General features: G+C 46.9%; 1 protein-coding gene across 3 annotated transcripts in view; it reads right to left on the bottom strand.

The window, feature by feature from the left end:
• Positions 1-4,474: 4,474 nt before the first annotated feature.
• ACAD10 (acyl-CoA dehydrogenase family member 10) overlaps positions 4,475-25,088 on the bottom strand; it is a 59,713-nt gene continuing 39,099 nt past the window's right edge. For all 3 annotated transcript variants that reach the window (XM_037816753.1, XM_037816755.1, XM_037816754.1), the window contains 11 exons: positions 21,782-21,927; positions 20,526-20,699; positions 14,637-15,037; positions 11,235-11,375; positions 10,705-10,842; positions 10,485-10,575; positions 9,408-9,566; positions 8,576-8,748; positions 6,692-6,835; positions 5,693-5,770; positions 4,475-5,161 (listed from right to left, as the gene is read on the bottom strand). In XM_037816753.1, coding sequence (XP_037672681.1) covers positions 5,021-5,161; positions 5,693-5,770; positions 6,692-6,835; positions 8,576-8,748; positions 9,408-9,566; positions 10,485-10,575; positions 10,705-10,842; positions 11,235-11,375; positions 14,637-15,037; positions 20,526-20,699; positions 21,782-21,927 — 1,786 coding nt within the window. In that variant the 3' untranslated portion in view covers positions 4,475-5,020. The remainder of the gene's footprint in view (positions 5,162-5,692; positions 5,771-6,691; positions 6,836-8,575; positions 8,749-9,407; positions 9,567-10,484; positions 10,576-10,704; positions 10,843-11,234; positions 11,376-14,636; positions 15,038-20,525; positions 20,700-21,781; positions 21,928-25,088) is intronic.

The following is a 25,088-nucleotide window of genomic DNA, read 5'->3' as shown; positions in this document are numbered from 1 at the left end:
GGGTCACCCTGCTACTCAGTAACGGAGCCAGGATTCAAACCCAGGGCTGTTTGAATCCAGAAATGCAGCTCCTTAACTGCTGTGTTATCTAATGCTGATGCAATAGAAAATTTGCCCAAGCCACTCCTTCACTCAGTCAGAGTTGATTAACAGTCAGAGTTGATTAAAAGAAACTCTGGGAATGGAGATTCCTTATATAGATAGTGGCGATGGTGCTGAATACATAAATACGTGACTATACAGGGAACCGATTGTTTACTTAGGACGGACTGTATGGTGTGTGAACAACACTGTCTTAAAAAAAAAGCGTTGATGAAGAAATCTTGAGGGCACTATATTAAGTGAAATACGACAGACACATAAGGACAAATATTGCAGGGTCTCACTGATATGAACTAATTACAATATGTAAACTCATAGACATGAAATATAAGTTACCAAGATATAGAATGAGTCTGAACAATGGGGAGCGGTTGCTTGTTATGGGAATGTTCAACTAGGGTGAACTAAAACATTTGGAAATGGACAGGGATGATGGTAGCACGTTGTGAGAATAACAAACAGTGCTGAATGGTGTGTGAATGTGGTGGAAAGGGTAAGCTCAGAGTCACATATTTCGCCAGAAGGAAAGTTGGAGGTTAAAAGATGGGAATGTATAAAACAGTGAATCTTGTGGTGGACAATGTCCACGATTAACTGTACAAATATTAGAAATCCCTCTGATGAACTAGAACAAATGTATGACACTATAACTAGAAGGTGATAATAGAGGGGCATATAGGAAAATATATATATACCTATTGCAAACTATATACTGCAGTTAATAGTATTTTGACATTCTTTCATCAACAGTAACAAATGTACTGTACCAAAACTATGAGTCAGTAATGGAGGGGGGTTGGTTAGGAGTATGGGAGGATTGGAGTTTCCTTTTTTATTTCTTTTCTGGAGTAATGAAAATGTTCTAGGGATTGGGGAAGGAAATTAATTGTGGTGATTGATGAACAGCTGTATGATGGTACCATGGGCAATTGATTGTACACTTTGGGTCTTTGGATAGTTGTATGGTATGTGAACAATCACAATAAAAAATAAAAAAATAAAAAACAGAAAGAAACTGTTCCCACAGTACTTGGCAAACAGATTATCACCTAGGTTTTTGCCCCAGATTGCTAGAGTCCGAGGCCCCGACGTCTGCCTGCTCTGATGCTCACACATATTGTGAGTTTGACAGAGAGGAGAACTCTGAACCTGTCCTCTGGGTACTGCACAGACTGCAGCGTAAATATCGACTGCTCTCCCCAGATGTGCCTCTGAGTTGCCCAACTAACGCTTCTGCCTTCAGCCTGCTCCAGATTTCTCTCGGGGATGGCAGGGAGGCAAGCACCAACACAGCCCCAGCATTCCCAAGGCATTCTTGGGGTGGTGACAGACAAGGGCTCTTCCCACACAACCACCAGAGACTCGGAGAGGGGGATGCTTGGTGGGGAACGCTGGAACCTGTTCTTTCCACCTTCTGCCCAGCAGCTCTCTTGACAGCCCGACCAGGCCCGTCACCCGAAATTCAGTCACCTCCTTTCAGCCTCAAAGGGATTCTCCTACAATTACCTGATGGTATCTGAAATCAGGGCTTGGGGGAGTATGGGCAGTGGATGCCAAGACCACATATCCCTACAGGGAGGAGGAGGAGGAGGGAGGATCGGAATGGGATGAAAAACCCCTCCAGGGTGGGGCTTCACCCTGGAAGAACCCGGGGAGACTTTGTCTTGGGGTGGTGGAGGCACTGAGTTCCCTGGGGCTTGCTGAGAGCAGAGGAGCAGGAAGCGTGTTCAGTCGCTGGGGAGACTGCTGCGGGAAAACAAAAGTTAGTGCGCTGTGATCACGTTTCCTTCTCTCTCCCAGGACAGGCTAATAAATAAGAAGGCAGGTCCAGCCATGTAGGGATGGTGGAAAGACAGTAAAACTGGTCAGGCCCGATCCATTACCACACCCAAGTGTGTCCATGCCCAAGTGTGCACCTGCAACCACACATTTACTTCCAGCTCGGGGAATCACCACGTCGTCGGGTTGCACATTTGTCCAGCCAGGAGTGCCAATTGTTTACTGAAGGTGACAAAATGAGATTAGAACCAGGTGAGATTTCCTTTTCTTTCAGTTCTTTGGGTCTTTTGCTCACATCTTCTTAAGCTGTTGCTCCCTCCATCCCCTCCCTTTTGTTTTTTTTTAACATTTTTTATTGTCTAATATAACATATAAAAAGAAAAGTAATAACTTTCAAAGTACGATTTAACAAGTAGTTATACAGCAAATTTCAAACAATGTTATGGGTTACAGTTCCACCATGTCAGTTATTTCCTTCTAGCTGTTCTAATACCGTAGAGACTAAAATACATATATTTATTTAAAGATTCAGTATTCGTAATCCTATGTTGAATCCCATCTTGTCTGTTATTACTCCTCCCTTTCGTCTGATCACTGTCTTGATCTTCAGGATAGCTGAGCAGTGACCACCCTAAATTGTTCATATTGCAAAAGGGTGTCAACATTATGGGAAAAGGGGATTCATCTGGTTGATGTTCTTGAAGAGGCTGTTGCCTCTGGGTTTAGGGACATATCCAGCATTGGAACACTCTGGGGGATTTAAGTTTCTGAGAAATAAACTTAGTGAGTGAAACTTTTATCGAGTCTCCAATGGGGACCTGGGTTTTTAAGTCTCTTAGTCACTGAAACTTTTATTGTTGCCTTTCTTTTCCCCGTTGTGGTCAAGAAGGCTTTCTCAATCCTTTGATTCCCAGGCCAGGCTCATTCCTGTCCCTCCCTCCTTTTTAAAAAACTTTGCAGGTGGTTTCTTTGGGGCCCTCTGCAATGTTAGGGAACTTTGAGCTCCACTCTAATCTTCCTTTATTCCTTCCTCATCCTAGGGAATTTTGGGGTGTGGACAAATCTTTTGCAAATCAGTTCGGGTCACATCACACCATCACCTAAACACGGCACTTTATCACATTTAGAATCAACTCCGGATTCTCTTGGTCTCACCAAGGCCATGCGGCCCTGGGTGATCTGGCTCCAGACTTGGCCTTCCCAACCTCTCCACTCACCTTTCTCCCCTTACTCCCCCCAGACCTGCAGGCCTCCCTGCCAGCTCCCCGCCAGGGCCTTTGCATTTGCAGCTCCTTCTGGGAGCAACCCCCTCCCCTCTTCTTCTTGTCATTCAGCTCTTGGTTCCAGTGCTTCTTCTGGAAGGGTCCTCCCCCAGCTCGCCCCCAGCAGCGTCTGCCACGTCGCCCATCCCTGTCTCCCTGGCGCTTACCACTCACCCCAGCTGGACTCAGGAGCCCGAGGGAACACAGCAGCCTCATGGGTTTTGTTAGCTGCATCTCGAAGGCCTACACCAGTGCCAGTGCCAGCCTTGGGGCTCGATCTGCAGTGGCGAGTGGGTTATTTGGCTCCACTGGAGACCGTGGGTGAGGGGTTGCTGGAGGCCCAGGCTCTCAAGGATCTACCCGAGTGCTTCCACCTTTTAGGGCTGAGTAGCTGAGGGAGACATGGGGTTTACCCCACAGCAAGTTCCCTTTTCACCTCTGCGCAGCTCTGCTTGACAAGTCTTGATAACCTCAGAGCAGCAGGAGACAGTCTTAGGGCCACGTGACAGCCAAGCCGCCACAAGGCCTTCCTTTCTGCAAACCCCTCCTCCCACCGGATGCCTGCAGCGAGAACTCAGGCCACTGTGGCTTGTGTTGTGAAACCAATTCGTATTTTTGTTTTAAATAATCCTATTTTTACTGTAGTAACATATTTTTGACTTGAATTTAACTCCACCTTTCTTGAGCAACCACAGTTTCTAAAATGTAGTCAGAGGAGGGTCTGTCCCCCAAACCTCTTAGGGCAAGACATACCTGGGGTGCCCCTTCACAAGCCCCCAGACAGCTGAAGATGCGCGGCTCTGGCTGTCCCAGGCGGACCCTCCCAGGCGAAGCGGCCCCCACCCGGTCAGGTCCGCAGTGCAGCAGACAGGGCCCCTGCCCGTCGGCCTAAGGGCACTGGGCCGCTGTCAGCCACACCACAGATTATGAGGTGACTTATGTCCACAGGCCACCTGGGCTTGGGGGGGAGCAGCACCCCTCTCTCAGGAGCAGGTGGCTAGAGGAACTCAGACCTCAGCAAGTGAGCACTCCCGCTTTCCTCAGAAAGGAGAGAGCTGCTCTCTGAACTTTACTGGCCCATCGCCTACCATCTCCCCGCCCCGCCAACCCGCCGATGGAGGAGGCTGGGGGTCGCAGGCCTCACACATCTGAAAGCAGCAGACCCCTGGGTGACGTTTCTAGTGAGCACAGAACTCGACGAAACAGCGGCCAACTGGTACCTGCTGGGAGTCCCAGCTGCTGCACCCCCCAGGCCTGTGGGACAGGGGCCCTGGGCAGGATCCCACGGGAAGAGGAGCATGCAGTGCAAGGAGGCCACTGACGCACAGAGAACGAGGGGCTGCATGGGAAACCTTTATTCTCGATTCCTTTTGTATGTCGAAGGTTCACAAAGTCCTGGATGCTTTGCCTTATTATTTTGTGTCCCCAAAGCCCCTTTCCAAAATAACATTTTAATTAGGTTTCTGCAGTGCAGACATTCAGATAAAGCAAATCAGGTGCCAGTGGTCAGGGGTGCTGCAGCCCTGGGTCTTGAGGGGCTCCTTGTGTGGGCCTAGATTCCCACAGCCCCCACACACCACAGCCAGAGAGGGCAGGGGGCCCGGCACCCAGAGACTGAAGACCAGCTTCCCCGGCTCTGTACCGAAACCCACACAGCACTCAGCTAACCGCCATCCTCCTCGCCTGAAATAGCACAGGCAGCGCTTCTTACAGAAATGTCTTCTGTGGGGACCCAAAAAGGCTGAGTTCACAGTGACTGCCCCAGGACAGAGCTTCTGGGCAGGGTGCAAGAATCACAAAAAAACAGACCGTTTAATCACATGATTTAAAGTTCTGGGTGGCGCCAGCCCAGCAGGGACATTCTGGCTCCCGGAGGCCTAAGGGCGGAGCTTCAACTCCATCTTGGCCACTGCTGCCCGGTGCACCTCATCCGGGCCATCGGCAAAGCGCAGCGCCCGGGCCCCGGCGAAGAACTGGGCCAGGGGGTAGTCGCTGCTCAGCCCTGCTGCTCCGAAGGCCTGGTGGGCACAGGGCGGGCAGGGGAGGAAGCCTGGGTGAGCCTGGACTACCAGCTCTCTTCCCTGTGTGATAACCAATGTCCTGGAGGACCTCAGGGGCGGCCACACTTGCCGCTCTCTGGATGTCACCCTTGCCAAGCACACCCTGCAGGGTGACTGCCACTGGGGAATCTGTCTGCGGGGGCGAGGCGTTAAGATTTGGGAAGGAGGCATCCCTGCATGGCTAAGAACCCAGGCTCTGGCTTCATGAAGACCTAGGTTCACATAAATCTAAGTTCAGCTGCTTGCAAGCTGAGTAAACTTGGACAAGTCACTTCATCTTTCTGTGCGTCTTTCAGATTCAAAATAGGGGTGGCAACAGGGCCCATCTAGTAGGGTTGTTCAGAGGAGAGAAAAGGAAAGAAGCAGGCACAGTGAGTGTGCAGACAAGGGCCACCGTCCCTGCTACAGGCAACTGGGGGAGCTGAAGGTGGCCAGGTGTGCATTCATTGTAAATGGTTCACACACACCTGGTGTTTGCAGTCTGCTCACCTGAATGGCACGATCAATCACTCGGTGGGCCATGGATGGGGCTACCATTTTAATCATGGCAATGTCTAGAGCTGCAGCCTGCAAGGAAGAGAATATGAGGTCATGCAGGAAACTGAGGGCAGGACCTTGGAAGAGCATCAGTTTCCAGGGAGAAGTAAAGACGGGGCATCCAGGGAACAGATAATTGGGCTCACTAGGCCGGAAGCTCCAGAGGCAGCCCCTACCTGGTGCACACCGTGTCCCCAGCACTGGGGGCATGGAGGGGCAGAGGTGGTAACTGTAAGGGTGACTGAAGATGCTGTAAGGTGTGGCACCACTGCCTGGACAACCCAGGAACTCTGCCGTCTTCCCCGATGATGGGGAACATTCCTGGTACCCAGAGAATGCAGAATGGGGAGTTAGGGGCACAGGCAGCTCCACCTGCACCTGACAGTGAGCCAGGGCCAGCTGGGACTCTGGGAACAAACCAAGCTACAAGGATCTGCCTGGGTTGGGGTGTGAGTCATGCATCCCGGGGGCCTCCACAGTTTCTGCACTAGATTGTCAGGGAACTGAGGATTTGTGAATCTGTGTTGTCCCCGCTTTACTGAAGCCTCTCTGGAAGGAGGTAGAGGCCGTCCCCCAGAGTGCTGGATAAGGAAGGGGCGTGAGCACAGTGCCTGCCCGAGAGGCACGCCGAAAGAGCTGTTTAATGAATCATGTCTCACTTGAAATAAGCTTCAATTTGAACAAATTCTATATCTGGATTAAGGCCAGTCAGGGTTCCTTCTCCCTCACCTACTTGTCGTTTGCCTGACACCTGCACCAGCATGTCCCGAGAGCCCAGACCGGGCATGGCTTGAAGCCAGCGGGCTGCCTGGCCCCACAAAGCCCACTGCTTGGGACCGAGAAGTTTGCCAGGTCAGGTTCAGTGTCTAGAGACTCTGAGAATGATTCTCTCACCACAACCTTAGGACCTTGTCATCTGTGAGACCCTCAGACGAGCCCCTGGCCTCTGACCTTATTTCCTGCCACGTCCATGTGGTGGGCGGCTTTCAGCACCAGCAGCCGGGCCTGCTCAATCTCTGCACGTGACTGGGCGATGTCTGCCAGGATCGTGCCCTGCTCCACCAGGGGCTTCCCGAAAGCCACTCGGGACTTCACCTGTCAACGCAGGAGACAACAGAGCTAAGGACATGCTGGCCCTTGGTTGTCGGTGCCCAGGTGGCCTGAGGGTGACGCCAAGGGACGCGGGGATTCATGCTCTGGAGAGCAGGTGGGAGGACGCACACACAGGAGCAGGCAGGCCTCGCTGCAGGGCAGGGTGAGAGGGAGGGCAAGCAGGAGTGTGCAGCTCATCTGCCAGCCTGCCCGCTCTCTAGCCACAGGCAGTCTCCAGGGAGCAGATAAGATACATCGACAGTCAACACGGGGACCACGCAGTGACTTCCAGGAATCCCTCTGCTCTGGCAGTGTAGCCGGGTCTAGGCCGGCAGCGGTGGCTGCCTGAGGCGCCGCGACACGGAGCGGAGGCTGCGGGCGCCCTCTGCCGGCCCAGGCCCAGCCTCGCACCCCAGGGCGCCAGCGGGGGGAGAGGCCAGTGCCGGAGCCCCCTTGCGGCCAACTTTTACCGGCAGGGGTGACTTTAAAGCCTGTCCAAGTCACCAAGCATCAGAAAAGGTGACATAGAATTCCTTTTTCTTTTTTTTTATTAAAAACAATTACTACACAGTACATCTATCTCATGGCAGAAAAAGTACAAATTTAAAGACAAAAAATAAAGGAAAAAATAAAAGCTCCTGCTAACCTACCAGCTCGTTTAATAGTGGGTGGGTAGCTTTCTAGGCTTTTTGAATGTATATACATACGTACATACACGCTTTTTTACAAAGCTGGGGTAATACTCTACATATGGCTTTGTGGACTGCTGTTCTCGCCAAGAGTAGATTATGAACCTGTCTGCTGAGAACCAGATATCCTCATTCTGGAATCTCCCACAGGCCTCTGCCCTGGCTTGGCCAGTCACCAGCTGTTGGCCATACAGGGACTTCCAGCATTTTGTTGTTTCAATCACTGCTGGGGAAGTTGCTAGTATCAAATCTTTATATAAACTTGTTTCCTTGCAGTCAAGTCCTAAAAGTGGAATTGCTATGTTAATACTACACACGATGGAGTCAAACTGCCGCTCAGGAACATTAACTGATTTTTAATGTGGAACAGTGCTAGAGTCCCCTCCATGCCCTGAGCTAGCAGAGAGGACCATGTTATTTTCAAAGGGGAAGAACTGATCAGTCTCAATTCAAATGTGTGTAAAACACAATGTTTGCTCAGTGATAAAATATCTGACTGCTTCTTTTCTTTGCATAGAGTTTCTTGTGAAACATTTGTTTGGTCTCAGAGGTTTGCTTCATCATTGTGGAATCAATACCACTCACTTAAATTCCTGTTCCAGGCAAAAGATAGGTTTGATCAATAGCTTTCTTCTACTGGGGCTTCCAGCCTTTGAGGAAGTCACAGTGGAATGAAGTTCTCTGGACAAAGCAGGCATGCCAGGGGAGGAGGGTGCTACAGGGCTGGCTGCTGGAAGCCCAGGGATGAAAGTGATTAATGCGGTTCTCCCGCATCTGACTCTAAGAAGAGCTTGGAGCCAGAATGGCTCTGGCAGCCTGGGACCCTTTGGACCTCAGAACACTGCCCTCTGCTGCCCAGAGCTCAGCCTGTTCCTCTGAATTTCAAACTTCAGCAAAGTGGGAGGTGCAAAGACTGGGACACAACTTCTTCTTGGCAAGAACATCATCTTGCTTCACCTCCTAACTGCTTTCAGAAAACGGCTGGGATTGGAAGTCCAGCAGCCAAACGGAAGGTGGTTCTCGGTCAGTGCCAAGAGCAAGGGGAAGCACTCACGCGGGCCTTCATGAGCGCCAGGGCCCTCTCCGAGCACCCGATCAGCCTCATGCAGTGGTGGATCCTGCCGGGACCCAGTCTGCCCTGGGCGATCTCAAACCCTCGGCCGGGGCCCAGGACCATGTTCTCCTTGGGCACACGCACATGCTCAAACAGGACTTCACCATGGCCACCTGGAAGACCCAAACGCATCACGTTGAGCAGTCCGCCTTACCCGTTCTCCTTGGGTGTGTTTATCCCTCACCTCGGGTCAGGCCACCTGGCTGGCAACAGTCCTGCTCCTGAGTTAGTCGTCTAACTGGGATGCGGTTGAAAGGAGGAGGGGAGCAGGAAGGAGCCTATTATGATGAGAAAAGTCACTCATTTGTTACATCAAAGGAATACTCTGCCATTCCTTTTATAAAACACAAGGATTCTTTAAGCTGAAACTCCCTAGCAGTCTGTGACCCCAATAACATAGTGATCCTGTGGAAAGGCTGAAAGTTGAAATATGAATATTTTTAGCAGAGAAAGAGAATATCTAATAAGACAATAAAATCAGGTCTGTGGCCTGGAGCTCAGCTTTCCACACTGGGAGAGAAGAGCAGGCCAGAAAATGTTTGGAGCTCACTTCCTGTATCCATCCTCTGCCCTGGGTAGCCTCTTCATCTCTCAGAGTTCTGTTTGTCTTCTAAGTTGAGAAAAAAAAATGCTTAAATGCTTCTCTGAAATCTGCCTATACGGCTGAGCATGTGGGCCTCCAAATGTCATCACACCCCTCAAAATGGCGAGTCCTGAACCAGAGTGAGGCTGCTCAAGGCCATCCAGGAGGTGCTGGGCCGTGAGGTCTCACCTGGAGCGTCCTCCAGGCCGTACACCGTCAGAGGCCGGATGATTTTTATCCCTGGGGTATCCATGGGAACCAAGAGCACAGACTGCTGCTGGTGGCGTGGAGCATGCGGGTCTGTTTTTCCCATAAACACACAGAGCTGGCAGCGAGGGTCCAAGATGCCTGCAAAGAACAGAGAGAGACAGAACCCCTCACCTGACACCAGGGCCAGCAACTGGCTCTTGAGATGCAGTCTTGGCACAGGGAGAGCCAAAGCAGCAAGCAGAGACAGCTCTGTAGGACTTAAGACTCAGATGAGCATTCGCAGGCTCTTGACCAGAAATAAGAGCACTGGAATCTATAGTTGTAAGGGAAAAAAATTTAAAAAGCATCATACAGGGTTGAAACTATAATTTAGACACAAGAGGCTGGAAACTGCTACCTGATTCTCGCCAGCCTCTTCTGCTCTGTTTTCACAGGCACCGTTAACAGCAAAGGCTCAGGAATCAGGCAAACCTTTAATTCTGGGTTCCTTACTTACCAGCTGGCAGGTAGTACCTTAAGGCAAGAGACTTAAGCTCTCTGATTCCTAGTTCCCCCCTCTGTAAAACGGGGACAGTAATACCCACCTCCTGAGGGTTCAGCAAGGTACGGTGCCCACAGTACTTGTGGGGGACCCTGCAGAGTTAGCGCTGGAAACATGCTGGGCTACCCTTTGCCCTTAAGATACGGCACACCTGATCCGGGAGCAAGGGGGCCACGGAGAAGGTAAACCTCCAAAGGGAGAGGTTCGAGGCAGAATGAAGAGAGGAGGGAATGAATGAGCGATTCCTAGAGTCACATATGCAGGGGGAGTCCGCCCCACCTGTGGTCACCTGGTGACGCCTCCACCCCCGAGACAGCCCTTGAGGACAGTGCACTCCAGGGCGTGCTGCCGCTGCTGGGAGCCCAAAGCCAGCAGCTCCTTTGCATTTATGAGAAAGACGCTGCCCATTCATTACTTCTCAAACAGCTGGGCCTTCAGAGACGGGATCGAGAGGCCTGCTTATCAGTGACAGACCCATGGAAGTGTGCCTGCAAAGTGAATTTCAGGCTGAGTACCTGAGATCCACCACTTGTGACCATTTATGACATAGAGGCCATTCTCCTCTCTGATGGAAGACTCAATGTTGGTGGCATCCGAGGAGGCAACCTGAGTGAGAGCATGTTCCAGTTAGAATTAGCCAGGGGTCTGCACTCCCCGTGTGCAGAGACCCGAGGGGGCCCAGTGATGGTCTGGCGTGATCAGGAGGCGCCTCCTGGGCTGGCGGCACAGGGGTACCTGGGGCTCGGTCATAGCAAAGCAGGAGCGGGTCTTTCCCTCCAGCAGGGGCGTCAGCCAGCGTGCCTTCTGTGCCTCGGTGCCATACCGCACCAGGAGCTCCATGTTGCCTGTGTCTGGAGCAGAGCAGTTGAATATCTGAAAAGGAGAAAAGCAGTATGATGTAATTAAAACTTCCAGTACCCTGGCAGCGGTGAACAAGAGCCCTTGGACAATTAATGAAAGTGTTTCCTCTCCAGAGAAATACATGGACAAATGGACACTCAACACTGTAAACCCTGAGGCCAAAGGAGACTGGAGCCAGGGGACGGGAGGCGAGTGGGAGCCCCCAGCCTCTGACACCTCCCATGGGGAGCTCAGCCCCCGCCTGTACTTGACCTCTCCTCATCATCCGAAGTTTCAGTTAGCGTCAGTGTTCCTGCCCCCAATGTGAGCTAGAGGGGCTCCCCAACTGCAAGAGTGCCAAGTGTGCTGGAGTGTTCGCGAGGACTGGGAGCTTCTCGCACCCTCGGGAACCTGAAGGAAGGTACCTCGGGCGCATACAGAGACGTGCCCATGAGCTGGCACAAGTGTGCATACTCCACGTTGGTCAGGCCGGCTCCGTATTTTTTCTCGGGATCAGTCTCCAAGGGTAGGAAAAGGTTCCAAAGTCCTTCAGCCTTGGCTTTTTCCTATCATGGGAAAAATAAATCAGGGAACCCCAGTGAAGGACTTAATTTTATTTTGATCCATAGAAAACAGTGGAAGGGAGCGGAGGGAAGAAGGCTGACAGACAAAGGTGCAGTGTGCCAAAAGCAACGACACGTGTCTGTGCCACCAGGCTGGGGTAAAGCCTGCAGACCAGCAGGGACGACAGCACGGGGGCCCCAGCGAAGGACCGAGTCCCATCAGTGACATCAGCAAGCACCCCTCCCCTTATCCCAGACACCCCTGCTTACTCCTTATTTCATTGTTATTCACGTTATGCCTGCTCTAATTATGAATATTGCTAGAGTGCACTCCTTGAACACTGTAGACTGAAGGGCTCTTTAGCATGCCTGGAAGGAACTCGGTCCCTTCAGTTCCGCTGCAGCCTTAGCTGCTTTTACTTTGTGAACAAGGAGGTCCCCTGAACACAGTCCTTCGTGAGGATTTCCACACGTGGCTCCTGGCTGGGTAACAGGAAGCCTAATCTGGCAGCTCAGGCTTTCAGTCCCATTGCCCAGCTCAGACCCAGCCCTTCCAGGTGCTGGGGAACACCTTGGGGGTGGGATCCCCGACTTCAAGTTTCAGTTTCCTCATCTGTGAAGTGGGAATGAGACGACACACCCTAGCAGTCAGCACCACTGGGCTGCAGCAATAGAAACTGACTGGGGCTGACTAAAGGAAGAAAGGAATTGGATGGGAGGGTTATCAGGGGCTCTCAAAAGGGACAAAGGGAGTAGAGAAAGAGCTGCAGAAGCTCACAGGGCACAGTAGCCTAGAGGACTGCGACAGAAGAGGGTACTTGGCAGTCCCGCGGGGGCCCTGCCGCACAGAATGTGTGAGCACCGCTTTCACCCTTGAGCAGGCTATTCCAGTTCCAGGAGGGAAAGTCTGGCTGGCTTGGCTTGGCTCCCATTCTTGGCTGGGGGTCTCGGGGGGGAGGGGCACCTTGACAAAACTATCCAGTGGGGAGAGGGAATGCCCCCAAGTGCATGCTTGGGTGCTGCTCCCTAGAGAAGGGGGAATGGGCACTAGGCAGCCCAAACCTGACCGGTGTCCACAGCACCCACCACACTGGGTGGTTGGGAAGAGGAAATGAGATCACACGTTTAAGTGATTATGAATGTAACATCACTTCTCACTGGGCGGGCACCACTGGCCTGATTTTTGTGTTTACATTGGGCTTCATCTCAACATCAGATACAGAATCAGTGTAAGTACTTGTACCACTATTTGCATTGAACTAACTAGTTCAGGGTGCAGTGACAAAAGATAAGGGCAGTTTGATCTGAATAAATAAAGAAAAATAGGGAGATGTAGGAAGCCAGGGAGTTCTGAGAAGAGGCAGAGCAAGGAAATGAAAGAAAATCATTTCCTTGGAGGATTCCCTGAAGCGGGAATAAACACAGAACTAAGCCCAGAAGACGTGGACGGGAATCAGGCACTGTGACTTACTAGCTGTGAACCTTGGACACAGCTGTTTCCTTGCCTTTAAATTGAATATATTAATACTTCCCAGTGTTTGTGACGTGCATGGTAAGTGGTCTCATCCTACATTCGTGGATGGTAATCACACTTTGGATAAAAGTCATGAGCTATGATTCACCACTCTACCCCAGAATCTTAGTTTGCACAACCCCCATTCAGGTATAACTAGAAGTAGAATGTTCACCATAAAGATTTTTACTAGGCATTCATGTTAGAGGCTGGAGGTATCCACTGCATGAGCATTTGCTTTTTCGATGCTTCTGTGTGGCTGACAGGCCAGGCTTGTATCCGCCAGGGATTAAGTGTGCTGGCCAGGACTGGGGGGGAAGGGCACTTCAGGCATGAATGACAGGAGGGTATGCTGGTAAAAACCTTTTGGATGATAATTTGGCATTATTTATTAAAACTCTAAAAAGTCTTATCCTTGGACCAGTATTGTTAATTTAAAAAATTAATCCTGTAGAATCAGTAAATGTGCAGAGAAATACATAGAACGTCCAAGGCCCCTTGCTGGCCCAGGACCCAACCTCTGCCGCTTTGGAGGACACCCTCGCTTGTATACATTTCAGGGGGTCAGGGCCTGCCCTCCCGCTGCAGAAGCTGAAGAGAGCCAGACAGTCTCTCCTTCGTCCTGGCCATGGGACCGTAGCCCGGCCAGCTGGAAATTCCCTCCTCAAACCCTGAGTCCCAGGAAGTGTCCAGAGGAGGCCTCCCAGCCGGGCTGCCCCTGGCTGTGCTCCCTGAGGCTGCCTTCTCTTCTCACGTCTTCTGAAGCGGGTTCTTCAGCTTCCCTCTTAATGTCAATCAGCTACTTAATGTCCTTGGCTGCTTAAGTGGCCCAGAGCTGGCTTCTGTGGCTGGCACCTAGACTGCCAACTGACACAAACCCACCGTGTACTTCAGTGAGGGATGGGTTAAACAGATTATGATGTACCTCAAAGGCCAGTCTCTCTGCGCTGACATGGAAAGGGGATATATTATTAAATAACAAAAAAGCAACTGGGAAATTAGACTATATAGACCAATTATATATAACTAATTATATATAACTAGTAATATATGTAAGTATATAATAGAAAGAAGAAGCTGGGAGAATAATACACCACATTGTCGACTGTGATGATCTGAGAGGCTAGTGAATTTTAGAGAACTCTTTCTGTGTTTTATACCCTTTGTCATGGTTGAGCTGTGTTTAATTTTGCAGTAGGTTTGTAACTAGAAAAAAATGATGCTATTTTTTTAAAAAGTAGACAGTAATTGCATTGTGGGTAAAATTTGTGCTCCTAAAGACCTTAAATAACAAAAACCAACACAACGCAAGACTAATTCTGACAAAGAACAGCAGGTACTTCAGTTTACCAGCTAAAATGGCTTACTGCTCAACAATGTCAAACTGATTTGGCCGTCAATCCTTGACATTATGGATTGTCGAAAGACAGGCTAAATTTATTAATTGATACATTTGCATCCAAGTTTCAAATTTACATAATTCAAATATGCATAAAATAGGATCACCTGTCCCAGGTATCTAAGCCCCAGACACGGCTTTCCTCCGCCTGTGCATTCATTTCCACGCGAGCTAGCTGGCTGTGATGCAGTCACAGACCAAGAGTGGTGAAATGAAAACTGAGTTATCTAGACCCTGCTCGTTCTGGCGATGACAGAAAGCAAAGATAATCTGCCTTAGCTCTCCTGTCTCTTTGCTCAAACGAGCTGAACTTCTCTGTTGACACGGTCTTACCAACACTAAGACGCTTTACCTTGAGGTCTTCCATCAGAGGGGAAGGGGCCCATCTGTCTGCTGAGGCCTGGTGCCTCCGCAGCTCCTCCTCAGCGGGGTACACGTGCTGCTCCATGAACCGCCTCAGCCGGCGGTGCAGCTCTCTGACTGGCTGGGAAAGGCCCTCGGGAGAGATAACCAGAACTCCCTTTGAGGTATGAGCCGGGGGAGATTCTGGAAAAGAGACGTAACTCCTCGAGCCTGTGGCATTCAGCAGGGACTGTGGACTGGCCCGTGTGTGATAGGACCTCGCTAATGGTTTTGTGGATGACATCTTTTTGAAAACCTGGAACCCTTCTTTGACTGCAAAATCCCATGCCAGATTAGACATATATTCAGTCAGCTTTCCAGTTTGTTCAGCAGTTGCTGAGCTTGCTTGCCCTAAATGAAATAAAAGAAAAACAATTACTCTTGTTCCAGTTTGTTAAGGGTGCCAGAATGCAAAATACCAGAAATGGATTGGCTTTTATAAAGGGGGTTATTTGGTTACACAGTTACAGTCTTAAGGCCATGAAGTATCCACAGTAAGGCATCAACAATCAGGTACCCTCACTGGAGAAAGGCTATTGGCATCCAGAAAACCTCTGTTAGCTGGGAAGGCACGTGGCTGGCATCTGCTTGCTCCTAGGTTGCATTTCAGCTCCTCTCCCAGCTCCTGTGTGTCCTTCAGTGTCTCTTGTGGCTGCAGCTGGCTATGAGCTCCTTCTGTCTGAGATTTATAGGGCTCCAGTGAACTAATCAAGGCCCACACTGAATGGGCGGGGCCACGCCTCCATGGAAATTATCTAATCAGAGTTACCAGCTGCAGTTGGGTGGGTCACTTCTCCATGGAAACAACCTAAGCCAAAGGTTCCAACCTAATCCACACTAATACGTCTGCCCCCATGAGACTGCATCAAAGAACATGGCTTTTTCTGGGGGACATAATATATACAAACTGGTACAACTCCCAAACAAGCCTTCATAATTTAACACAGGATAATACTGATTATTATAACAGGAGCTCCTTGTGTTTTCTGAGCACTTGCTAACACCTGACACTGTGCTAAGGGCTTTCCAAGTATTTTAATAGCTCTTTGAATTCCCAAACAATATGGCAGAGTTATTTTTCTTTTTTTTTTTAATAATTTACTTATTTTTCAATGTGGTAAAATATACATAAAAATCATTTTAACCATTTTAAGTTGTCAATTCTTTGACATTAAGTACACGACAATATTATAACTTTCACCACTATCTACTGCCAGTTTTTGTCACTCCAAACCAAACCAAACCATTCCAAATCATATAGCAATAATTCCCCACCCTATACCCCCACCTCTGGTAACCACTGTTTTGCTCTCTGTCTCTATGAATTTGCTTATTCTAAGTATTTCCTATGAGAGAAAAATCATACAATATTTGTCCTTTTGTGTCTGGCATATTTCACTCAACACGATGTCTTCAAGGTTTATCCATGCTGCAGCATGTACTAGCCCTTCACTTCTTTGTGTGGCTGAATAATACTCCATTGTATGAACAGACCACACTTTGTTTATCCATTTGTCCATCGATGGACACTTGGGTTGCTTCCACTTTTTGTCTGCTGTGAATAATGCTGCAATATCTGTATGACTCCCCACTTTCCATTCCTTGGGGTACATAGCTAGACATGGAATTGCTGGGTCATGTGGTAATTCTGCATTTAGCTTTCTAAGGAACTGCCAAACTATTTTCCATAGTGGCTGCACCATGTTACATTCCCACCAACAAAGTACAATGGTTCCTATTTATATCCTCACCATCATTGTTTTCAATTTTTCTAATAGCCATCCTAGTCAGTGTGAAGTGGTATCTTACTGTAGATTTAATTTGCATTTCTGTAATGGCTAATGGTGTTGAGCAACTTTTCATATATTTATTGGCCTTTTGAGTATCTTTGGAGAAATATCTATTGAGATCCTTGGCTCGTTTTTTTTAATTGGGTCATTTGTCTTTTTGTGGCTGAATTGTAGGAGTTGTTTATATATTCTGGATATTAAACCTTTATCAGATACATGGTTTCCAAATATTTTCTCCCATTCTATAGGTTGTCTTTTTAATTTCTTGATAATGTCTTTTGATACACAAAAGTTTTAAATTTTGATTAAGTCCATTTTATCTATTTTTTTCTTTTGTTGCTTGTACTTTTGATGTAAAATCTAAATATCCATTGCCTACTAAAAGGTCCTAAAGATAGTTCCCTGTGTTTTCTTGCAAGGGTTCTCTAGTATTAGGTCTTATATTTAGGTCATTGGTCCATGTTGAATTAATTTTTGTGTGTGGCAATAGGTGGGGGTGCCCATTCATTCTTTTGCGTGTGGATTTCCAGTTGTCCTGGCACCAGCTGTTGAAGAGACTGTTGTATCCCCCATTGAATGTACTTGGCACCTTTATCAAAAATCAGCTGGCCGCAGATGTGTGGATTTATCTTTGGAGTCTCTCAGTTCTATTTTATTGGTCTATAGGTCTGTTCTTATGCCAATACAACACTTTTAATTTATGTAACTTTGTAGTAAGTTTTGAAATTAGGAAGGTTGAGTCCTCCACCTTTGTTTTTTTTCAGTATTGTTTTGGCTACCTGGGGCCCCTTGCAATTCCGTATGAATTTGAGGATCACCTTTTCCATTTCTGCAAAGGAAAAATGCTGCTGGAATTCTGATAGGAATTTTGAATTTGTAGACTGCCTTAAGCACTACTGACATCTTAACAATACTGTTTCTAATCCACCAACACAAGATGTCTTTCTATTTATTTAGTCTCCTTTTATCTCATTCAGCATTGTTTTAAAGCTTTCAGTGTACAGGTTTTTAACCTCCTTGGTTAAAATTATTCCTAGGTAATTTATTCTTTTAAAGGCTGTCCTAAATGAAATTCTTTTCTTTATTTCCTTTTCAGATTGTTCATCACTGGTATATAAACACCCGACTGACTTTTGCCAGTGTTTATCCTGCAGCTTTGTGTCTTGCAACCTTGCTGAATTTGTTTCCAAGAATTCCTGCTTACCAAGACTCCTGTTTATCAGATCAGGTAGGATTAAACTGGAATTTTCTCTGGATTCTGATTTTTCTCTGGACACTGTCTTTCTCATGACTTCATATCTCCCATGCCACTGGGCACAGGGCTGGCATCTAGTAGATGCTCAGATACTTGTGAAAAAATGAATGATCGATTTCCCTCCTGCACGTGCCCTTCTCAGAAGAGTGGCCAGTCTGCAGGCTGTCTGAGAGCTTGCTGCTGGAACGTGGGGGTACCACTGAACACAAAGCTAAGAAGGCCCCCGAGTATTAGCAAATCCACTGCTGGGTTTCTTTTTACCTGCCTTTTGTTTTTAATTTATTTTGGAAATTTTCAAAGATATACAAAAGCAAAGAAAAGATACCTGCAGGTATGTGTTACCAGCTTTTAACAATTATCAGTGCATGGCCAATCTTGCTTCCCTGCTGTCCCCAATTCTCTGCTGTCCTCACTCCCACTGTCCTCAGTTTTTCTGAAATAAATGCCAAGTATCAGACCATTTCATCTGTAAATATTTCATTTATCTCTAGAAGACAAAGACTTGGAAAAAAACCACGTTACCATTATCACAATGAAAAAATAATTAACTGTAATTCCTTAACATCAACTATCCAGTCAGAATTCAGATTTCACTATCTCATAGTTTTTTGGTTTTTTTTTTTTAATTTGTTTGTTCAAACTAGGATCCACAGAAGGTCCAAGCGCTGCGGCTGGCTGATGTCTCTTAAGTCTGTTTTAATCTGCTGGTTCGTTTTTCATCTTTCCACCCCTGAAATTTATTTACTGAAGAAGCCGAGTTGTTTCTCATACTGAGATACTGCGGTTTTCCCCGTTGGATGGATTTTGTGAGTGCCTGTGTCTCCGTGGTGCCGTGAACTCTGTATTCCTGAAAATTGGTAGTTAGCTCTAGAGGGTTGCTCAGATTCAAGTTCGACTTTTAGGGGAAATACCAGTTGGTATGAATGCCTGGCTGTCTCTTTTTTGGTGACGTTAGCAGCCATTGCTGATTATTGTCAAGATCCGTTAATTCATTAGGGGTTGCAAATTGATAATATTCTAATTCTGTCGTTCCATCTGGGATATTTCTCTAGAAGAAACTCCCTCATCAACTGTTTGGTAACTCTTAGGAAAGGCAGGATAAATGCTTGATTCTTTCCCTTTATTTACCAATTTGCAAAATAATGAGTTGGTTCCCTGGCATCCTCCAAAGTCACCAATGAGATTTTGTCTGTTTCTTTTAGTATCATTATTTCCTCATGGATTTAAACATATTTGATGTGTTTCCATCCATTTCAGCTATCATCCTTATTGGTGGTCAAACCTCCTGTCTTTAGCAAGTGGGAGCCTAATCAGATTGATTTCTGAGGCCTTTTGAGATGACCCTGGTAGTCTTGTAGTCTTTGAGAATTTCTTTGCTTTCTGGTATAAGATGTTGCACATTCATATTGTGGATATCCTGCCCCGGACCTTAAATCAGCCATTTCTCCAGGGGGACCGTGTTCCTTTTAGTGGGAAATGGGATTTAAGATTTAAGATTGTTACGTGGGCGACTGAGTTAGTCACTGTTTCTAGGCCTTTTCAGTGAATTCTGTTGGCTTTCTTTCTACCTGCCTTCCTGTCGACACTGCAAGCACACTTCACTCAGATTTTCTATCATCTTAACTAATTTAGGATATAGATTATTTCATTTGCTACCTATGATATCTGGAGTTAAAACTGATGACACTGCCCCAACCCCACAAATATGTATATGTAAGCATTGGTACGTGTATACAGATACTCAAACCAACACACAGTTCTAAGTAAAAATGCTTAACTTTTCTTCTCAGCAGCTCAAACTTATAAGCTACAATCTGGAACTTCCACCTAGTTAAGCAAAGTATTTTCCCATGTATGTAAAAGCAGTATCAAATCAAGCACAATAATGTTTTTTTTTTCTCCTTCAGCAATCCTTCTACTGGGCAATTTGGCAACATTACAAAAATTTTAAAAGCACATAATTTTTAACCCAGCAACTCTATTTCTGGGAATTTACTCCTCAGATATATTTATACATGTGTGAGGAAAGATTTCACCAGCTCTATTTGTGATTGCAAAAATTTGCAGACAGCCCAAATATCCATCAATAAGGGAACTGGTTAAATAAGTTGCAGTACATCCATGCAGTGTACTGTATTACAGAAATCAAAGACTGATGCACATCTGCACCAACTAATATGGAAAGGTCTCTGTGAAACATGGTTAGATGAAAAAAGAGCAAGAAATTCACCATATATAGTTGCATATGCCTTCATGTATAATACATATACACAAGTATTTCTTAGGAACTCTTAAGCATAAAAAAGTTAAAAATCAGGGTACTGAAAAATACATGTAGGATGATCACATTTGTGTGAAAATAGAAGAGAGAGAGAGAGAAAGAGTGTGTATATGTGTGAGAGTGTAGACAGACAGACATAAAGAAAAAATTTCTGGCCCCAAGAAACTATGAATAGCAACATTTACTTTTGAGAAATGGGGTTGGAAAGGAAAGACAATGATTTTATATTCTTCTATATGATCGAACCTTTAACTCTACATGAATATTTTTATTTAAAAAAATGTTTGTGCATTATTTTAATAGTTAAAAAACAAGTGTAAGGATGTTAAGGACAATCTATATGTATAAATATATTGAATATGTTAAGGACAATATATTTAATGTCAAATGGTTGAATTATCTGACTCCTGTAGAAATTCTGGCCAAACCTGTTCCCCTAAAGCCTCTGCAGCCTCCTGAGGCCTTCTAGGTGGAGAAACTCTCTTGGTTTTGACTCATACCCAAGCTTATTACCTGTGAGCGAGCGCTTGTAGACTCCCTGTAGGATTGCAGTCACACGGAAAAAGGAGAAAGCCATGTAGAAATTCCAGTTCTCAGCAGGAGGGATCCCCATGTGGAGGCAGTACATCTTGAAATACTCCTCTGCTGTCGGGATTCCCAGCTGGGTCAGATCACAGCCCCTCAAACCTGAGGGACAAGACAGAGCATTCCTGGGCAATTGCTCTCCGCTCCCCTGTGGCTGCTGAGTATTTCGCTTCTGAAAATCACTGTCCCTCGGAAATTCATTTCACAACTAGTTCAAGGGGTAAGTGCATTATTTCAGTGGCTTTCCCTCTCGCAGACGGCTGGGAATCCAGGCCTGAAGCTGTTGTTCACAACCTGGCTCCTAAAGGTTGGAGTCTAAACTGGCAGTGAAGGAGGAACAGGGCCGCCGGTTCCACCTGGTGTACAGGTGAGGGTGGATGCACACTTCCTTTCCCCAGGCATCTGATAAATGGTATTGAGAGAGAGATCACCCCAAAGTATGATAATTACATCCAATAAAAAATTTCACTGTTTTGCTTCATTTCTAACATTTTCAAGGTCTGGAAGCATGTAATGTATTCTGTTCCTAGGAATTTGTCCGAGGTGTGTGTATCTTATATAGAGACAAAGATATTGCCACAAAGATCTTCACTGCCTGTTTTTGGTTTAGTTTGGTTTTTGGGGTAATATAAAAAAAAAATTGGAAACAAATTAATTATCGAAATAAGAGATCAAAACAAATGTCATTAAATGAATTAAGGAATTCTATATGATAAAATCCTATTCCGTCATTAAAACTGATGCTGGAATCATGTCCAAAATACACAATTAACTGAAAAAAAGCAGGTCATAAAATAGTATAATCCCATTCTTGATTAAAAAAATGTATATGTACACATCAAAAAAAAGATGACAAGGATATATACTGAAATGTTAGCAGTGGTCGTCTCTGGGATGATGATTTTAACTTTTTTCTTCTTCTGTATGTTGGCTCTAATATTTTAAGATAAATTAGTATTTTTAATTAAAATAACTAAATAAAAGATAGTTGTGTGAAAGCATAAGAGGTGCCTATAAAAAATTTAAAATTTTTATTTTAAATACCTGTTAGACCCACCTCCCCCCAACTGTAATAGGAATGCCTTCCACTACTGTACTTTCTACCCAAACCCGCAGGACTTTGGTTCATCTCCCAGTCCAATCACAGACTTCTTGAGTTTGCTCCCACCAGCAGGAGTTCCTACCTCTCAGCATGGGAAAGTCGGAGGGCAGGTAGTGAGCCAGGCAGCTGTAGGCCACATCCGCGAGGGGGTCGCCCAAGGTAGAAAGTTCCCAGTCAAGGACAGCAAGCACCTCAGTCTTTTCTCGATGGAATATCAGGTTGTCGAGTCTGAATAAGCCACAGAAAGAACAGAGACATGGTTCTGAGAAAAGTGATGTCTAGGATGGATTCTGAGCTGGGCCCTCCAGACCCACTCCCCACCCTTCCCCACCCTGCTCTGGGCCCTGGGCTGCATCCGCGGGGTCCCTTGCCCTCTGGTTTCCAGTTGGATTCAGCCCATGGGAGGCTCCGGCAGATGGGGAGGGGCCTGGTTACTTACTCTCTGGCTCCCTCTCTGCAGACAGCTGAGGGAGGGCTGTATCCCTTTACTGAGGGTCCCGATGTTTGTCAGGCAACCCCCTCAACATAGCTACCCTCTGTGGGTTCTGGCAATTACTGTGATGGCTTTAAAACAGTTCTGAAAGTTCTCTGACACCCCACCCACAAAAGGCAAGTCTAATTCTTCACCCCCCTGAAACAAGTGGCAGCTAACAAATATAATCAGGTGGAGGTGATGCTGCGTGCTTCCCTATGCTAAGTCAGAAAAGGTGATGGAGCCTCTCTCTTGGCGCATGTACCTTTGGAGGCCTGAGCCACAAGGGAAGAAGCCCAGCTACTGAGAAGCCACCATGCTAGAAAGACCATGCTGAGAAGCCACAAAGACAGAGAGAGGAGAGGGATGCCCGAGGGGCCCAGCTGCTCGTGTCTCCTCGCCCCAGTGCCAGGCAGGCCGCTGGGCTTGTGGATGACTCCGGCCCCTGCCTGCAGGCCACCCCAGTTGAAACAAGCCATCCTGTCCCCGTACTGCAGACTCATGAGCAGAATAACTGCTGTCATTGCTTCAACCATTAAATTTTGGAGTAGTTTGTTGCGCAGCAGTTAATAAATCGAACATAGCTTAGCCCTTCAGACCTAGGAATGTAGCTAGCCCCAGGGTTCTACAATGTAATCCACACTATTCTCTTCTAGTACACTCTCCTCAAGTGGTCTCTCTGAGTGGACCCTCTGTTTCCTGCCAGGACTCTGACACATGCTTTATTTTTAAAAAATTAATTATCAAACATGCAAAAAAAGAGAATATAACAGAATGCCATATATCCACCTTCCAGATTTAAGAGATGCTAATACTATGTTATATTTGCTTCAGATTTTTAAAAATTAAAACATTACCAGTTTAGCTAATGGCCTCCATCCCTTTTCTCTCCCTCATTCCCAAAGATAACTGTCATCCTCAGGTTTGTGTGTATCGACCCGAAATATTTTTATATTTTTCCTACCAATGCATGTATCCGTAAACCATATATAGTATGCTTTACATTACTTAAAAATTTACATAAATGATATCACACTGTATGTATCCTTTTGGAACTTTTTTTTTCACTCACCATTATCTTTTTGAGATTTATCTATAATGATTTATGTAAAGCTAATTTATTTATCTGCTAAGGAGAATTCCAATGGACGGAATTTATCTATGTATTACATCTACAATTTTGGCCAAAATGAACATCCTTTTGCAGTCTTCTGGTGCACGGGTGCTAGTTTGTCTGGAAGTGGAATTGGGCTGGTAAGGTATTCCCATCTTCAGCTTTGCCAGCTATTACTTTTCATAGTTGTAGCAATTTCTACACCCATACCACTGATTCACCATGAGCTCAGAAATGTTCTTCCATCTATTGATGAATAGAAACATCTTGAGAGTAAACATTAATCAGTAAGCAACGGCAAGTTCTCTGAAAATGGAGGACACCTTTTCTGAAGGTAACATTATAAATATAACTTCAGTATAGCTGAGTAAGTGCTCAGATCGCAGCTTGAGGTCTCCTGCCTGCTGCATGTGTTACAACATCCATGGCTACCTGAGGTGCAAAGAGAAGCAAAGACAGGGTCCACAGAGCAGCTTTTATGGGTGAGTGGCAGAAAAGGCCACCTGCAGTCCCCCCCCCCAAAGGAAGTGGGTTGGAACGGCTGCAAGGAAAGTGTGGCTGGCACAGGCTCTAGAGTCCCTCAAGTGCCAGTAAAGAGGGAAGAGGGGTTCACCAGCAGCCCAGTTGAGTCAGTTGCATGCCAAGTTCAAGGTGGTGGAGGAAAATCCCTTGGGCCAGTCAGTCTGAGAGGGACACAAGAGCAGACAGACCACGTCCTGTGGATGACCACACAACAGAGACAGTCCTGCCTTTTACACTCAGCTGATCATTCAGGAGGAACCCCAAGGGCGGCTAAAGGAAGGAGCTTGGGAGTGAGTGGCACAGGGCAAGCCAGAGAGGAAGGGCCAATCTAAGTTGGAAAGCAAGAGAATGTCTTTAAAGTTAATCTGGGAGGCGGGGCAAGATGGCAGACTGGTGAGCTATATGTTTTAGTTACTCCTCCAGGAAAGTAGGTAGAAAGCTAGGAACTGTGTGGACTGGACACCACAGAGCAATCTGACTTTGGGCATACTTCATACAACACTCATGAAAACGTGGAACTGCTGAGATCAGCGAAATCTGTAAGTTTTTCTGGCCAGGGGACCTGCACCCCTCCCTGCCAGGCTCAGTCCCGTGGGAGGAGGGGCTGTCAGCTCCAGGAAGGAGAAGGGAGAACTGCAGTGGCAGCCCTTATCGGAAACTCATTCTACTGATCCAAACTCCAACCATAGATAGACTGAGACCAGACACCAGAGAATCTGAGAGCAGCCAGCCCAGCAGAGAGGAGACAGGCATAGAAAAAAACAGCACAAAAAACTCCAAAATAAAAGCGGAGGATTTCTGGAGTTCTGGTGAACATAGAAAGGGGAAGGGCAGAGCTCAGGCCCTCAGGCTCATATGCAAATCCTGAAGAAAAGCTGATCTCTCTGCCCTGTGGACCTTTCCTTAATGGCCCTAATTGCTTTGTCTCTTAGCATTTCAATAACCCATTAGATCTGTGAGGAGGGCCTTTTTTTTTTTTTTTTAAATCCTTTTTTCTTTTTCTAAAACAATTACTCTAAGAAGCCCAATACAGAAAGCTTCAAAGACTTGCAATTTGGGCAGGTCAAGACAAGAGCAGAACTAAGAGAGCTCTGAGACAAAAGGCAATAATCCAGTGGCTGAGAAAATTCACTAAACACCACAACTTCCCAAGAAAAGGGGGGTGTCCGCTCACAGTCATCATCCTGGTGGACAGGAAACACTCCTGCCCATCGCCAGCCCCATAGCCCAGAGCTGCCCCAGACAACCCAGTGTGACGGAAGTGCTTCAAATAACAGGCAC

Source organism: Choloepus didactylus, chromosome 23 (assembly GCF_015220235.1).
Source record: "Choloepus didactylus isolate mChoDid1 chromosome 23, mChoDid1.pri, whole genome shotgun sequence".
Lineage (NCBI taxonomy): Eukaryota > Metazoa > Chordata > Mammalia > Pilosa > Megalonychidae > Choloepus > Choloepus didactylus.
This window is presented reverse-complemented; position numbering and strand designations above follow the sequence as displayed.